The 18,110-nt window shown below is 37.4% G+C and overlaps 2 protein-coding genes across 2 annotated transcripts in view; both read right to left on the bottom strand.

Annotated features, from left to right (window-relative positions):
- The window catches only part of LOC135217639 (uncharacterized), a 37,782-nt gene extending 26,326 nt beyond the window's left edge, over nt 1–11,456 (bottom strand). Inside the window, exons 1-7 of the mRNA XM_064253605.1 lie at nt 11,440–11,456; nt 10,244–10,532; nt 9,803–9,985; nt 9,514–9,636; nt 8,822–8,961; nt 4,391–4,483; nt 1,151–1,281 (exon numbers count right to left, since the gene is read on the bottom strand). Of these exons, the coding sequence (XP_064109675.1) occupies nt 1,151–1,281; nt 4,391–4,483; nt 8,822–8,961; nt 9,514–9,636; nt 9,803–9,985; nt 10,244–10,532; nt 11,440–11,456 (976 nt within the window). The remainder of the gene's footprint in view (nt 1–1,150; nt 1,282–4,390; nt 4,484–8,821; nt 8,962–9,513; nt 9,637–9,802; nt 9,986–10,243; nt 10,533–11,439) is intronic.
- Nucleotides 11,457–11,550: 94 nt separating this feature from the next.
- The window catches only part of LOC135217638 (spectrin beta chain, erythrocytic-like), a 310,746-nt gene continuing 304,186 nt past the window's right edge, over nt 11,551–18,110 (bottom strand). Inside the window, exons 50-51 of the mRNA XM_064253604.1 lie at nt 13,377–13,538; nt 11,551–11,739 (exon numbers count right to left, since the gene is read on the bottom strand). Coding sequence (XP_064109674.1) covers nt 11,551–11,739; nt 13,377–13,538 — 351 coding nt within the window. The remainder of the gene's footprint in view (nt 11,740–13,376; nt 13,539–18,110) is intronic.

The following is an 18,110-nucleotide window of genomic DNA, read 5'->3' as shown; positions in this document are numbered from 1 at the left end:
TATATATATATATATTATTCTATATATAGTATATATATCTATATATATATATATATATATCTATATATATATATATATATATCTATATATATATATATATATATATATATATATACATAGTTTAAAAAGATCTAAGTATTATAATGAAGATTATTAAACCAATCCTGCAGCAACTGAGAGTTCTGTACATAAACAACAATTTTCCACATCAAAATGTATGATACGGTTAAGAGGTATTTTTCCTGTACGAGGTTAAAAGAAGTACATCATCAAAAACCATCCAATGCTAACATGTCAAGCAACATTATTCCTGAATAATGTCTTGGTGAACTAGGCTCTTCACCAAGACACTGATACTCCTGCAACAATTTTATATCAAGAGGTTGAATACATACTAAAATCTTGAATGCATTAAAAACTACTACATAATTATTGAATCACACACTCTCTTCAACGAAAAAATCATCATACTGTTTAACTAGTGCCAGCTCTCATCCTATAGCAAAATTGCTCTTTCTGTTTTAAAAGAATTCCAAGCAATTAATACCCTGTTCTCCTTTGGAAACACCTACATTGTCACTGACTAATGTTGACTGACTAGACTACAAAAAGAAATGAGAAGTTGAGTAAAAATTAGTTTATATTGAATTTCTTCGACTAACTCATGAATCATTTGGGTAACCTAACTTAATATGACACTAACTTCTGCAATATTAATAAAAACAACTTGAGTGCTGATCCTTTCCAAAAACAGCATACAGTACTATATTGTATGTACTTCCTAGGAAGTACACAAGAAAAATGCTTTCCAAAAGTTTTTTCCGGTACTTTTTAACGCACACAACGTTTAAGAATTCTAACATCTATCCATTATTAAACACAATTAAACAGAAGGATACTCTGATGTGTGAGCTAACTGTCAAAAGTCCAAACCTCCATGAAAAAATTAATCTTATGCACTCGTGATTACATAATTCTTATCTATTTTTGTCAATTCATTTCTTAATAAAAATGGATGACATTTTTATATCTACTAAATGAATGAATATTGACACTCTGTATCACTGTAATCATGTAATGTATCTTGTAAGATTAACATGAAGAATTAAATTGATAAAATAAAAGTGCCCATCATGCAACATGCACTTACCAGCACCTCTGTTAGAGGGAGACTTTCGGAACATCTCTTGACGCAGACTGTTACCTCTCTTTAGACTGCTCAGGCTTGTCTGAGAACCAGATCTGAGGAGGCCACCACCATCCGGTATCTCGAGTGTTTTCCTGTTGGAAAAGCTCAGAGTATTAAGCTAAAATTAGGACAATAGGTCTGTTCAACTCCATTTAGCATACCATCAGATAAATAGCACCCTAAACATTAATGAACCACTCTTCATACTATTTCTGTACTTGAGTTTAGCCAATTATCTTAATTTGTATTTTTCTACTTTGATCTGTAATTGCCAATATCAAAACTTTAAAGTTAGTTAATGTTAATATTGTTTTATGTTACAGTATATCAATAATGTTAATCATAAGATTTTGATGTCAATAACAGATTAATTTTTCAGGTCTTATATTTTTAGATAAACAACTAATCATAAGTGCTAATGGTGCTTACTGGGAAGGATACTTTTGGAACAGCAGTTACATGATTATTTGTAAATTAAATAACTGAACTGTACAAGATGAAAAAACTGGTATATTTCATATAACCATCACATGAAATAAACATGGCAATTTCATAAACTAAATACTAACTAAGCAAACTATTCAGTCAATTGGTTTATCACTTGAATGCTAACACACGGCACCAACCTTAAATGCAATTCTGCATACTATTATTAAAGCAAATGTTTTGGTATTTTATTTTACTTCTAGAAAAAGAATGATTCGGCAAGATTCTTCCCTGTCAAAATAAGAAAAGAAATGGAGTTTGCCAGATTTAAGAGTCCAGCAGTGAGAAATCATTTCTTTCAGGCTGGTCTGACATTTTCCAACTTGTACAAGCAAGAAATTCCTCCTGAAGTGAACATCATATACCATAAAATGCAAAGCTACTAAGAATATCACTAACAAAAGTGAAATTATACCTAAAAATTGGAAGAATGTACTACTGGGAAGCTAAATGTATCCTTGTAAAACAAAAAAATAAAAGCACTAGCAAATATCTGAGAGAGAGAGAGAGAGAGAGAGAGAGAGAGAGAGAGAGAGAGAGAGAGAGAGAGAGCTTATGGTTTTTATGCAGAGGTATCTAGTGCATAAGATAGACCAATATGACATGAACGTTGAATGAAGATCCTCCAAATAAGCACCTAACCTATGAAATGAACTAATGATATCTTCTGGATAAACTTAGTTCATAAACACTAACCCTAGATTTTTTAAAACATATTCTCATGTGTAAAAGCGATGCTTATCTTCAAATTAAAAAGCCTTTGCCTGACTTACTACCATAACAAATGTCACATGCTTTCCAGTGACACTAACAAAGGAAAGCTCATTCTACCATCACCACTGCCACCGGTACCACCACCAGCACCATAAACAGGCTGCTTAACTGCAGCCCTACTTAGCAATAGTACTTCAGTTTATTTATCTTTCTGCTTTTACACACTACCCTGTGATAGTATGAATTCAAATGCAGCAAGGCAACATCTCAAAAATGCAACACACACACACTGTTTTTCAGTAATGCTTACCAAAGATGCTTCATAATGCTTAGCTAAAGTCTTCGTGTCTCGCTACTGTCCTCACTTACTTTCGGGAGTATAGTATACTGGGTGCTCGAAGATTTAACTTATTTCTTATACAAAAATACCTGCATAGTCTACTTTTAAGCTTTAATAATATATAATTTACTATATGGAAGTGCAATGTATATTGTACTTGAAATTTTCAAACTTAAAAATACACATTAAGAATATTACATGCACATTTTAACCATAAAAATTATTGTAAGAATAACGTATAAATCATTGACAGTGTATCTATATGTATATAGTAAATACAGTAAACTGTAGGCACATTCTAAATAAGAAAAATGATTTTTTCAAAAGTAATGATAAAATTATTAATCTCAAAACAAGAGCAGTCAACTGAGTACGAGTTTCAAAATGGAGTTCCACTGGATTATTATAAATGACATAAGTGTTTTACTTGTACCTTGTGATACACAGATAACCCAGATCGACTGGGTATTTTATGTTGGCCAAATCAAATACTATTAGTAACTTGTTATTATTTCATCTATTTATGATCTCCTCTTAATACTGTACAGAATTTTATAACCACGCAAAGACTACCACATATTGTTTCAGATGTCTTATATCAAAACTAGAAAAATATTATTAGTAAACATCTAGGCAGGATATAGAGGGCATACAGTAATTAGAATGTATTGCAAATTTATCGTCATACTCATGGAATAAACCATTCATAATTTCCATGAGTAGTAATTAGTTTTACAAACAAACAAGATGATGATTTATTGTCCCTCTGAAATTTAAAAGAATAAAACAATAAGCCATTAACTCTTATAATAAAATTATCTATGAAAAGTTCACTCTCAGATATTCATTTATTCATTGAATGAATTATTCTAATTCATTAAAAAAAATTTAATATCCTCATGCAATAATTAAAGTATGTATGTGAATGTGATTTGAAAATTTTTTTTCAGAACTAGATCATGCATTGCTTTACATCGTACACATATATGCATTGACAATCAATTAATCTTGTGCATTTCTTTTAATGTTAGGCTATTAGCACAACATTGAAGGTTAACAGTGCTGTAATGATCAGTGATACCCTTTATTAATAACATTGTCACTATTGGGTAATCCTATAACTGTTAAAGCATGCAAGGTGAAAGTCACACTTGGTTTCAATAATAAAAATAAAAAAATTAGACAACCTCTATCCGTAACTTCAGTGCTGCTCCCTCTTAATACTGCCACCTTCTTGTTTCATATTAACTCACTACCTGGGTCTTAACTCTAAGCCTATAAATATTGTTTCCTTTTGTGCTTCATATTCCAATTCTGTCTAAGCTGTTATTGCCTGAAGATTTCATCTTAATTCATAGATTTTTTTTTCAGATACTTACATCTGTCTCGCTTTATCATGTAATACATTATATACATATAGACACATATCATATATACATAAACTATCTACACTGTTATTTACAATGCTAGGTGACACAGTTAAAATGTGCATTCATTATAAGTTTCTCACAGCATGATGCACTATAGCACTATTTCCCCATGGCCATGTGACAAGAAGCATCAATAAAGACTCGAAGTTTCTCTCTCTTAAAAGCTTGTGTTTGGATGCGGGGCCAGACCAGGTGCTCCAGGCATAGTTTAATGGATTAGTGCATCAATACCTTATGAGAACCTCTCCCAGAGAGCTTGAACGCATCCGGTACCTTGGGTGAACCTCAGGAGTGCTCGTTGTCTCAGCTGCCTCAGAGCTGGAACTGTGTGGGCAGTGCAAGGTCAAGTAAGGTCAAGAAAGTTTCAGTGAGTGCAAAGAGGGTCATCATCATGCTTTTTTAGGGGGGGGGGAGTATTTTAATAGGCACCAGAGAAAAACATTTTCTACAGCAATGTTTCTGTTCTGTGTACTAGACATCAACTCAAACTCTTAAAAAAAAAAAAGCATAAGCCAGTCTGTTAAATTAATTGCAAGTAGCCAAGATCTGCATCTGAAAGCTACAGTAATCTGTCATAAGATATATAAACTCTTGAAAAGAATTCAAAAGGCTCGTCCCTCATTTAAAGAATGTGGAGATTTTGACTAAATGTCAGAAAACTTCATCAGATCATTCAAAAATTTTAAAAGGTAGTAATTGTTTATCCCAATCTTCTCCACTATTGTTAAATAATAATCTGTTAAAACAAGCTAAAAACCAGTAAACTGCTTCACTTTCAATCTCTCATAGCACCTCAAATTAGTGAAATGGTTAGTTACATCAACAACCAAGTTAGCCCAGTTACATAAAGCTCAAACATTGATGGATTTCAAGAACATTGTTTTTAAAGGGCAACAAATGTTACAAACTCATTCCAGTGAGTTAGTGTATTATGACTGTCATTAAAAGACCCAAAACTTTGCATATAATAATGTATAAAAGAATTCAACGGTAACTGGATTTTAAACATTTTTATACTTGTTTTAAGGTAAAGATGAAGTCTCTTCTTATGACAGAAGAGACCCCTAATTTTCATATTTAATAGATGACAATAAAGAAATATATTCTGCCTTCTGACACAAAATAGGCAACAGTACCAAATACTTAATTACTTAAATGAATGTACTTGAAGTAATGACAAGAAAAAAGTTTCTACAAATAAGAATTACTGTCTATCACCGCTTCCTACTTGTTTCCCCTCTAAATTTTTCTTACCAAGATATAGCTCTGAGTCCTTATTTAAGTTCAACAAAAAGAATCAGACACATCACTTCAAAACCTCAATCTCAAAATTATCCCATATTTTCCTTCATCCTTATCCTAATAATTCTTCTCTAGTGCCTATGATTTTACTAAGGGATTACACAGAACAGTTTAATCAATATACTAGAAAATAACAGCATGCAGTTTTGTTAGGGATTAAACAAAACCACACTAGTCCCACATGCTCTCTTTTACATCTAACATCGTGCAGGAGAAGGTTAGTTGAACTGAATACTAAAAAAGGAAGCTCATTACATATTATATACACATTTTGTAAAGGTTGAGAGTAAAACATGACAATGCTAAACATAAAACATTGGTCACCATCAAGATGGGCAGCTTAACCGATAAATAATATGCAATGCAAGAACATCACATAAAAGGTTGGAGAAAATAAACTGCCCATCTCGGAAACCTAGGTCAAATAAGTCTGATGACATATAATAAACAATTCACAAAACAAGGGTAATTTGATACATGCAACAAAACTAGCTACTATAAATACACAGTGATCTACTACAATTCTTATTAAAATAGCCTTTAAAATTTTAAAGGAAAAATTTAAGAAATATTGGAACCTCATCATACTTTATATTAATAATACTGTATACACAAATATACTTTAGAACTGCATATGTACTATAGTATGAATTGTTTATAGCTCTATACCTAATTATGGTTTCTCTATTCAATTTGATCTTGCCACCTGTAGCTAGTTCAGATACTGTTCATTTGATCTTGCCACCTGTAGCTAGTTCAGATACACTGACCAGATTACTGAATTAGATTCTGATTTGGCGATCCACTTCTAAATACATAACAATTTGGCGCTCCACTTCTAAATACATAACAGAAAACTTCAAAACATTTCAGATATACATATAAAGAAAATATTGTTTTGGAAATCCAAAGAGAACATTCAAGCTATAAGCTAGGCACTTCTTTTATGGTTTTTGCCTTCAAAAAAAAAGTTTCCTAAGATCTGATCATGGGAAAAAATAAAGGAAAAGAGGCATGAACTTTTGTCATTTAAAAGGTACATTTGCATTAATTATTCAAAACATACCCATTTTATAAATTATGGTACCACAATTTGTGGCCTTCCATAAATCCTAAACACTACTGTCAAATATTAAGGGGAAAAAAAAGTCACTGCTGGTTAAAAGTACTGCATGGACATCATATGACTCCTGAGGCCTTTGAGCAAAGAAATGATCTATTTCCTCCCAACTTTGATTACTTGCAGCCTTGTTGAGACTATGCACAAGTAAAACTCTTCCCTTTTACGCTTTCACAATTCATATGATGTATTGGCAGTAGATCAGCAAACAACAAAGAACTTTTTTTATTCACAATGGTGTGCCCCAAATTTGAGCAGTATTGCAAATTGGGTTAAATCATAAATTGTACGCATAATGCATTTGTTACAAGTTTTTTCAATTTAGTTAATTTAGATCATTTTAATTTGGATACACAACTAAATAACTTTGGTAATTGCTAAATGTAAAAAAAAACTTGAAGATTTCTAGACAAGCTCCTTAAGATGACCTAAGTATGTACATGGTATTCTAAAAGCACAGTACTATGCCTATTTCTTTTTATAAGTTGGCAAACTAACCTGACAAATTTTAATTACTGAATACAATTTAAACTCAGCAGCACTGACATTTCAGAACATAAGCAAACGGTCTATCATTAACATTAAGGGGAAGAGGGGTAACAGGTATGAAGGCCCACATACTGACTTTATTTTCTACTTTGTTACCTGACAGTGACTAGGAGTGCATATCACGAAAATACCTTGGCACTCTAAAGGTTTTCTTGATGACTATCATGCTAAAAAGTTTCCATGTACAGCATATTTATAAATACTAAATTTAGTCCCAAATACCAACATTCATAACTAGCAACAGATGGCAAAATCTGAATAAAGCTTAATATCCATAAATATTGCATTAAAAACATTCAAGGCCTTACAATTTTTACAATTCACAAAAAATTTTATTAATGAATTCTGTTACCATACATACAACAGGCTTCTTGGATACTAAGTTTGAAGGTTTCTAAAAGCAACAATATGTGCCATGTTTCTGTATCTCCATACTTGTTGCAGCACAAAAATACAAACATCCGCTCAGTCTTAATTACCAATATAAACCGAAAGCAAAACCACACTATACAATATTCATAAATTGATTATTTTAAATCCCAAGTTTCAATGATATGCAATTTTGCAGGCCCCATGATTAGCATCCCATGATACTGCATTTTGCATTTTCAAGGAAATAGCCACTTGGATCCCAAAAAATGAACTGTTCAACACTTTAATATTTTTTCTCATACCACTATACTCTCTCTGAATTAGTTAAAACAGGCTCTCAAACTACTGTACTATGAAGACTATTATCTACCTATATAAAAATACCTGTACTAAGCATGTTTTACAAGGGAATTTTTCAAACTTGATCAAATAATGTACATACAAGGTCCATTATCTCCCTATCAACAAAAAACATGAAGGATTTAAAAAACCATAAATGTTATAAAAACAAGCCATGGCAGATGGAAGCAGACATTTTTACTGCCAGAGGTGCACAAATCAGGCAAAAATTTCTACATAATTCTCTTAAGAAGTCAAAACATGCAAAATCTAAAAGTAAATATTGGACTTCTTGAAAGGTATGAGACAGCAAAGCAATCGAAGCTTTACCTTGATTCCTTGAAAACCACAGATGGGAGTTTATCTTGTAATGACTGTCCTTGTACTACAGAAGTCTTTTCATTCTTAAACTCAACTAGGGATAGAATGTGAGCAGTATTCATTCAAAGAACTACAACAAAACTCAAAGAGACCTTCTGTACTTCAAAAAAGTTTGTTACTTCTACTAAATGCAAAATACTAATTACTTGTAAAACAAACAATCAGTACTGTCTTCAACAGCACACCTAGTTATTAACTTTCAATTTGCAAGTAACTAATGTAACAATCTTTAGCATGTCTGGACTACAGTCTCAGGAACAATTTAGATGTTAATCACTCTGTAATAAATTTTCTTTTAGTCAACAATCAATCCATATAAATAAATCATACCAATTTTCCCATTTTTCTACTTCCTATCATAAATTTGTTAATACTGAAGGTCTAACTAGGCTACATCTAGCTAACTGTAAACTAATTAAATCTGAAAATGAATACACCAACTGATAAAAATGGCTTGTAGCTCATTTCCATCATGGATCAGTTGCTACAGATTATTATGCTACTCACTATTCTATACCATCACCATTCAATAGGTTTTAATAAAATGTCTTCCTCATCAAAACCAGCAATTTATACAACGGATCCATTCCCATTCTTACCTTGAGTGAGGATCCTGGTCTCTAGGTGTTACGGGTGACTTGTTGTATTCGCCATTTATCGAGAGCCTTACGCGTTCCATGTCCTCCTTAGTGAATTTGATCTCCTGGGTCCTGCGCCGTTCATCCTCTCTCCGGCGTTCCTAAACATAGTGACCATAGTTTTGAGTTGCAATTTGAAAGTGTTTTCAATCAAACATCAATTTAATAATTGCTGTGTGAATTTCAAATAGAGACAAATAAGTTTTAAAAAATTAAACATGCTTTGCTCTGTACAACAGCCGCAAGAGCACAAAGGCAGTAAAGCTTTAGCAGCAGCAATTCCTGTTATAATATTAAAATTATTAGGTCAAAGTCAATACTAATTGAAATTGAAAATAGCATCTTCTTTATTTAAGGTGCTTAAAAAACCTATCATTTATTGGAAAAGGATAATGAAAATCCCAAATCATGAAAAGATAAAACACTAATTCACCAAATTCTCATGCCTCATTTGAATCTTGAAAATATATGGAAATTAAATATAATAAAAATATCTAAACATAAAATATTCATATGGATCAAAACAATAGTATATGTCAAAAAGTCATCTAATAAATCTTTACTCAAATAAGAACACTGGCACAGTCCATTTTCCTGTAAACGTAACTATTGGCTTCTGAAACCCGTGGTAAAGTGGATACAAAGTTACATACGTCTGTAATTCGCTGCACTTCTTTCCTCTTCATATTTTCCATGCGTTCCTGCTCCTTCCTTGCCATTTCAGCCTTCCTAGCATCCTCTTCTCGTTTCTTCTGGGTCTGGAAGTCGTCTTCAATCTGACAGGTGGAGACGCATTTGGCAAATAAAACTTTTTCCTAATGTAAGAAAACTGGATGTGCTTTTTCACCACTGCACCCATCAAAGTATACTGTATTTCTTATCTCATTAAATATCTTTATTACCATATATATTTTTACAACCATCTAAAGACACAAGACCTACCATGGTAAACCTTTTAATGGGATCCAGTTTATCCTTCTGTGCATCTATGGCTTTAAGGAAGTCATCATGACGACGGATCAGTTCCTCAACCTCTATTATCGAGTCTCCCATTTGGTCATCCTTGACAATACCCTCTCGAGACTCAATCCAAGATTCAAACACATGGGTGTCTCTTAGGAATACCTGTTATAAAATTCAACATAAAACTATGAATTACAGGTCTTAAATATAACACACTCACAAACAAGTATCAATCCCATAAACCCCTTAATAACATCCTGATTTGTATTGTTTTATGAATTGTATAATGTGAATCCAAAAATATGTTTTACTCCTATAATCAACTAAATTAAATAACAGCACCATGTTACATGTGTGGTAAATATCCAAATCCTTGTAAACATTTTAAAAATGTAAAAATGTAAGTACAAAGAAACTTACTCTCAAATCGAGGTTTCTTTCGTATATCACAAATCTTGTCTCCCATGAATCCAATACCAATTTTCTGCGCTCTTCCAGAGTAGCAATTTTGTCAGCAATTTCCTCCCCCATGAAATGTCCTTGATCAATCAAAGCATTGCCAGCAGCACTGAATTTTTCAAATGCATCTGCTCTTGAATCAATCTCAGTTTTGTATTCTTTATGACGAGAAATTAGAGCCTCCGATCCAGGAACATCCTTTGGTAAATCAGGAGCCGTGACCTTAGCAAGAATTTCATTCAGCCAAGCCCTAAGGAATAAAAAATATTAATATTAAAAAATGAGAACATATGAACATTTCTTTTTAAGCATACAAAAAAGTAAAACAGGCAGAGTTAAAGCCATTTATGCTCCCCACCAAGCACCAAATAACTTCTCTACAGAGTTTTGAATGATGAAATCAGAGACAGGTGATCTTTAACCATGCATCATTATGACCATGACTTGGTTTTCTCAACAGAATGGAAAAAAGAGGTCACAGAGAAGATGGAAGAGTGGAAAAGAAAACAATACTGAAAATCAATTTCAGCACTGCAAAGATTAACACTGTTGGAAAGAAAGCAAAGTGTATGGGTGCAAGCATTATGTGCATTAATTGTAAGAAATGCTCAGGACTGCAATAGTTTACATAGATTCAGGGATTTTACTATGTCTGACAATTGTATGGCAAGCTAAGGGTGAAGAGATATGGAAGAAAAGCACACCTTCGAATTACAACAGTTATGTTACATTAGTGATATACATACTGACTGAAGGGTCTGTTATTAACAAAACAGTAAGAAAATGAGTACAAAATTATAAAACCCTTGCTTGTCTGCTGGACTACTGATAAATAAGTTCTCCAAATGGTAAACATGAGAAAAATTCATGAACATACAAAACTTGTGCTGCCTGAAGCAGTGCAAGTACTATTTCTGGACTCCTTGAGCATGTGAAAAGTGGAGCAAAGTAAAATTACAGACATTGTAGAGCTGGGTAGGAAGAAACAAAATGGGACAGCTAAAAAAAATATATATCAGTGCAACTGAAGATCAACAAAGCATTGCACTGAACCTCTGATATCAACTAGTTTGCCAAGCAGGGCACTTGAAAGGTGGTGAGCTCCTAAGGGACTAAAATGAGACAATAGCAACAAAATTGCAGAGATGGAAGCATACAGAGAAACATCCAACATTCAGCATAAAATAAGAGAAAATCAGCAGAAAATATTCTTGTTCATATTTAAGTTACTTACTAATAGGAAAGGAATAAAAAAAATAATACTCACATCAGTCTCTATAGTCATCAAAGTATGACTGTAATTTCTCTGCCTGATACAATTTGTCCTTCCTTTGGGCTGATTTATCAAGCAGATCATTCCATGCTTCAACAGTCTCTTCATGTTTGACTGATATATGTTCTCTGGCATCAGGGAAAAGTTCTGCTAATCGTTTGGCTTCTTCCACAACAGACTCGACCTAAATCAAAGTAAAAATTATGCACAAATATTTCACACCTTTTTAAAGAAATATCTACAAGAATGTACTAGGAATTATTTCAAAACACCCCTATACATACCCAAAATAAAACTGCTAAGATACAAAATGACAAATTTGTAACTAATTTGTATTTTCCATAACTAACAAACCTGAGGTCTTAACATTAGGATTTACTAGCGCCAAGCTGGAAACCGGTAGAATTAAAATCAAACTTGTGCGATCCAGGGACTATTGGCATCTACACCCGGTCACAGGGCATGTATTACCCAGAATGCTCTCGGCGTCCCGTGACCTACCAGTTACACTTCTAACCCAGTTTAGACTGGTGGAGGGGTGGTTCGAGGTGGGCCTTTAACTGTTAAGACCTCAGGCTTGTTAGTTATGAAAAATACAAATTAGTTACAAATTTGTCATTTGTTCATATGCGAACCAAACCTTCGGTCTTCCGAATATTAGGAGTAGTCCAAGAGAATGTACTATAAACCCTTGAACCAAAGATATAAGAGAATCTATTGTTTTCCCTCACTGGATGCTGGTACCATGCCATGGTTTATAAACTAGGGGAAAATAGAGGACCTTCCATTCTCATAAACCACTCTTGTCCCTTGTATCTGGATCTACCATCACCCCTCTCTTCCCTATTACTGAGAGGGGTGTGTACTATACTCTAAAATAACTTTACAGTATGGCTGACCACCTCACCTGCATCTAGTCCGTTCCAGCTTATGATGGTACTCTCCTTCATATTCCCCGTAGGTAAAGGAGTAGAAAGAAAGTAGTAAAGAAAAAGACCAGTCATCCCATTCATTCTAGTACTTTCATACCTTCATCTCAGACTAGACACAAACTGACCCGCCAGGGGTACTGGATGAGCTATACCACTTGCTGGGCTGCCACCACTGGACCCAAGGAAGAGGTATCCAAGGATCTATGGGCAACGTCTTTTAAATAAAAGGAAGTGAAAGTTGTTTGGCGTTTCCAAATAACAGCTTTCAGAATTCAAGAAGATCCCGATGGTGAAGCAAAAACCTCCATCTCACCACTTACACACTTTTTACAGTTCACACGCATACTGAGCACACTCAGAGAAAGAGAATTAACAAGAAAAATGAAAGTGAAATGGATAAAAATGGGCAAACTAAAACTGGCTTTAAACAGATAGACAGTAAACACGTCCTATCTTAAAGGCGGTAGAAAGATAACTGGTAGGTCACGGGACCCCGAGGGCATTCTGGGTAATACATGCCCCGTGACTGGGTATAGATGCCAATAGTCCCTGGATCGCACAATTTTAATTTTAATTCTACCGGTTTCCAGCTTGGCGCTAGTAAATCCTAATGGTAAGACCAAAGGTTTGTTTCGTATATGAACAATTATGAATAAGTCTGGACGTGGTTCTCCAATCTTTAGTCCAAATCTTTGCAGGCTTAATTTATTATTATTAAAGTTCTAGTTTAACGAGTAACAAATCCAGAAAATCTTTGACATTGCATGAATTGAACATGCTGACTCTGATACAACTAACTAAAGGGGTTTACTTCCACGATACTATTACATTTGCAATTGACAATCTCAAAAAAACATTTTTATTCTTTGGACATCATAAAAAATATTACCTGTTCTTTGACTGCAGCCAAGTCTCGCTCAAATCCTTGATGCCTTCTTGCTAAGCCCTGAATGGTTTCCAAATCATGACCATAGTCCTCTGAGGAAATGAACGCATCCTTTTCAGCAATCCAACTGATTGTTTCATCTGCATTGCGATCAAACACATGAACCTGAAAAAAAGTAGAGTTTGGTACCACAAAGTTACTTACACGATGTCTTTCCCCCATTCTCTTACTTTGCACCGTCAGAGAAAATCCTTTTTTACTGGGATGACAACTAAACTATAGTATAGAATGCTTCCTGAACTAGTGACATATAGTAATATGGCAATTTGTCAAAAAAATTGCATTTTTCCTAACTATACAAACCTGAGGTCTTTTACAATAGGAAGATTACTTTAGCGGCAGCTGGAACGGTCGTAAGCTTCGAACAAGGGGTTAGGTAGTTAACTGCTTGTCCGACAGTGCGCGCAGCGCGCGACTGGGAGGTGAAGAATCCACTTTGCTTTTTAGGCCCATGCAAGGACGCAGAGATGAGGGGTGGCGATAGGGGGGCTATGTGTAAAGGACCTCAGGTTTGTATAGTTAGGAAAAATGTAATTTTCGACAAATTGCCATTTGTTCCGACACGTTATACAAACCATCGGTCCTTTACAATAGGAAGACTCACTTCTTGGTGGGAGGAATCTGAGTCTTTGTGAACAGACTGGTGTTCGCCCAACCTTGGAAGCCTCCCTGGTCGTAAGAGCGAGGGAGGGATCCAAGCCTCTGTCCGATTGATCGGGGTGTGCACCGCAGGATCAATGGTCAGACCTCTGGACCAAGTACAAAAGAGAGTGGCAAGCATATCTCTTTTGTACCAGCAAGCAAGAACTTGTTCCTGTTTGCAAGAGGCAATATAAAGTTAAGGGTTTGTCTCTTGTTGGCATCCACTTCCCCCCCCTTGTAGGAGGAAGTGGAGGATATTTACACCTATCCCTAATGAAAGGGATAGACTGGAGCTCTGTCAGGTAGCTTACCTGCATCTTTTCCTATTCCAGCATGGTGACGACCGAGACCCTCTGCCCACAGGTAGAGGGAGAGAAAGATGGGAGAAGAGAAGCCAGTCACACTCTCATTCACCAGATTCATTCTCTCAATCGCACCAAGGAATCGATGCTGTTCTGCCTGCTAGGGTGATGGGTAAGCTTACACAACATGTTGAGCAGCCACCACAGGTCCCAAGGAAAAGGTATCCAAGGACTTGTGGGCAATATCCCAAAGGTAGAAGGCGGTAAAGGTGGTCTGGTTGGACCAGACCCCTGCCTTCGCTACCTGCGCCACGGAAAAGTTCTTGCGGAACGCGAGGGAATGTAGTTAGCACCACTATGGTGGTGTTAACGAAGAGGCGTCCACACTCAGCCTGGGGTGCCGAGTATTTTCAGACAGCTCCGCCGCGCCCTCACAGGACAAGCAGCATTCCCTTCGCATCGAAGGCGGTGAAGTCCACCAGGGAGGGGATTGTGAAGGACTCGAACCGATCGTCCGAGTCTTCGCTACGAAGTTCGGTACGAAGTCAAGCGTCACGGATCCCCATCCCCTGGATGCTTGACTTCACAGGAAAAGTCATGCAGTTCTCTCGGAGGAAAAGAAGGGAATAGTCACATGACCTATCCCTCTTCTTGGATTCGGTGATGTCTAGTACCCATACTGATCTATCCGTCTGCAGCCAAGGCTGCAGTGAAGCGTTTCGTAATCTCCTATCCCCATGCAGCGACGTTCTCGGTAGTGGATAGGACACTGATACTCCATTGTGTGTCGATGTTATGGGTACTGGGACAATCCATAAGATGAAGTAAAGATCGATCTAGAACAACCGGACTAAGTCCACAGCGAAGATCGTAACTGACTCGGGCGCTCTGACAGCTGCCAACTGACCGTGTTCGGTAGTGAGGCAAGTTGTCCAAGCAACCGAGCAAATCACGTGACCTTCGCCTTAAAAGGGTTATGCCGAGAGACTAAATAAATCGTATTTGTTTGTCACCGATGCCTGACGGCAAGGTGATGATTCTCTTAAGGCATGTGCCCAACAGGCGAAAGTCAATTGCCTTCTAGGGACCAAGGTCTCTGATGGCAAGACATTCCATAATAGTTAAATCTCAGGTAAGGAGAAACAACACTATGTGCCGTTGAAGATGAAGGTGGACAGGAATTCAACCTACGTCTTCACAGCCGAATCGAGAGACGGTTCTCAAGATTCTGAATCTGTGCTTACAAATGACTGAAAACCCAAACCGCTATTTCATTGCTGTCCGGCAAGGAGTCGTAGTTGCAATGAAAGCGGGGCGTTTTTCAGTAATGAAAGCACGGGAAAGTACTGCCTGAAGAACTGCTTCTCATGGGCTGAACATTTGGAAGTAGAGCTGGCAGGTCTGGGAGTAGGCGGTGTCTTTCAATACATCTGCTAATCCGGGGTGAACAATGAACAATTGCACACCTTCGAATAAGAGATATTTTGAGGACAAACTCAGATTCCACAAAAATCATTCGCATTATCGCAGTGCGATGCAGCGGGAGACTATTACAGACTTCTGTTACCATGCGGTAAACAGAAAGATGAAAGAGTCGAAGAGATATCTCTGTTGTAGATTCTCGCAATACCGAAGGCGATGAATTCGAGCGTCACAGCAGTAGAAGGTCATTCATGTATGCGAGAATCCCCATTAATCAGAGACCTAAGTCCGTGATTGTTGGGCAGAGATACGGTTGGTATTCAATCAAAGCAGGGGAGAAAGACATAACCGACCGTGCTTCTCGAAGCGACAGCTGGCACTGAGCTGCCTCAGGCAATTCAATACATAGTAGCTGTCGCTGACTCGTCATCCTGAGTTGCCAGGTAATCCATTCCACGAAGGAATGCGGTCGGCTATAACCAACGAGCATAAAAAGATATGCTAAGCTGGTGTTGTCGTGACAATACCATAAGTATATAAAATTGAAACTGGAAACTCCTGGGAGGTTGCAGGCAGCCTCGAGTTGCAGTTCAATTAGAATACTCCTCGTCTAGGTCACGATCCGTAGAGTAAACTAGGATGCGCGCCTACACCTCGGACAATTCAACTGCTTAGCAGAATCATGTCGTGAGGATAATATACGTAGTATATTTGTAGGATTCTGAACAACGATTTCCATCCCAAATTCTTTTCCTTCCAAGAAAAGAGAATAAGGGTTGGAGATCGACCGCCTTCGATCTCTAATGAAGAGAGTGAAGGAGAAGTCTTCCCCGAGGGAAAGCTTCAATGGTGAACAGAATACCGAAGACGATAGTTCAAGCCAAACTGGATGTTCCAGTCCGTTCTTCTCTATTCCAGGATTGGTCGCCTACTGTGAGATATCTTCCTTCAGCGGCAGTCTTCATCCAACGCTAAGAATTCCAGGAATTTGAGCATTAGCGAGGTTCCCGATTATCGTGGTAACAATAAATCGGGAATGGGGCAGGATCCCTCCTCAACAAGCGGGGTTACGTCAGGTAGGACCCAAAGGTTCCCCCCCGGTAGCGCAGTGGGCAACGTGGGATCTTACAGAGAAGTCTCTGTAGGATCCCCACCTTTCCCTCGTAACCGTAAGGAGAGAGGGAATGGAGGAGGAATTGGATACTCGCTTGCCTTCCCAGCTAGCAGTTGAAGAAGAGAGTAGGAGCAGCCATCACTTGCAGCGGAAGTCTGGGGGAGGCGACACGAAGACCCAGGCGGAGGCGGCATACCCCCCCTCGGTACGGCAGCGACCGGCCCTTGAACAGCGGTAGACGGCGTCACCGACACAGTGTGAGGAGTCTACGCCAGAAGGGGGGAAGCAGCATATGCGAGGGTCGAGATCGTGGTGGTGGTAATGGTAACCGCTCCATGAGTCACCGCCCCAGACCCCGCCAGACGTTGAAGCAGGCCCTGGATGCTAGGCATGCCCTTCCGCCCCAGCGGCCCACATCTGTCCAAGGTCGTCTCCGACGGATGTAGCACCTGCGGTAGCACAGACAGATTAGTGAGAGGGGTTCCCTCACACACAGGGGGGAACATGCCCCACCCTGAGCGCACGGAAGACCCCAAATACAAATTACGACAGGGCACCGAGCGCCCTCCTCCACGCTCAACATGATCGGCGAGGAGAAGGACCCGGAACCACCCCCCCCCCCACCCCGAAGAGGAAGGAATCAACGAGGGAGCTGAGCAGGGGGCAGGAAAGAAGACAAAGAATCGGATACCAAGGGAGTCGCGGGAGAGCTTTCCAACGACTTCCTGGCAGACCTTCGCTTCCCCCACCCCCGCGCAGCAGTGAAACAATAATTTGAAAATGAAACAGAATACTGCACTTGCGATTTCACTTCATACAGCACAAAAGGGAAAGGATCAATTCACGGTAAGACCGGAACCTTGATCCATAATAATATGATGTAATCATAATACATAAATGAAATGAAAAAGAATCTGCACTTGCGATTTCACTTTCAAAAAAAACAACAAAAATAAAAAGGGAAATGATCATCCCGGGTAAGAGCGGTGGAAACTTGATCTAAATGAAAATTGATGCAATCAAAATAATATAGAAAATGAAAAGAATACTGCACTTGCGATTCCACTTTCACACAAAATAAAGGGCTCGTGCCGAGCGCATTCGCGCCCTCGGCATGCACAGGGCAAAAATATAAATGAAAAAGAGTACCGTACTTACAATTTTCAATTAGACACTTTCACCCAGAAAAACACAACT

This window comes from Macrobrachium nipponense, chromosome 7, assembly GCF_015104395.2.
Source record: "Macrobrachium nipponense isolate FS-2020 chromosome 7, ASM1510439v2, whole genome shotgun sequence".
Classification (NCBI taxonomy): Eukaryota; Metazoa; Arthropoda; class Malacostraca; order Decapoda; family Palaemonidae; genus Macrobrachium; species Macrobrachium nipponense.
This window is presented reverse-complemented; position numbering and strand designations above follow the sequence as displayed.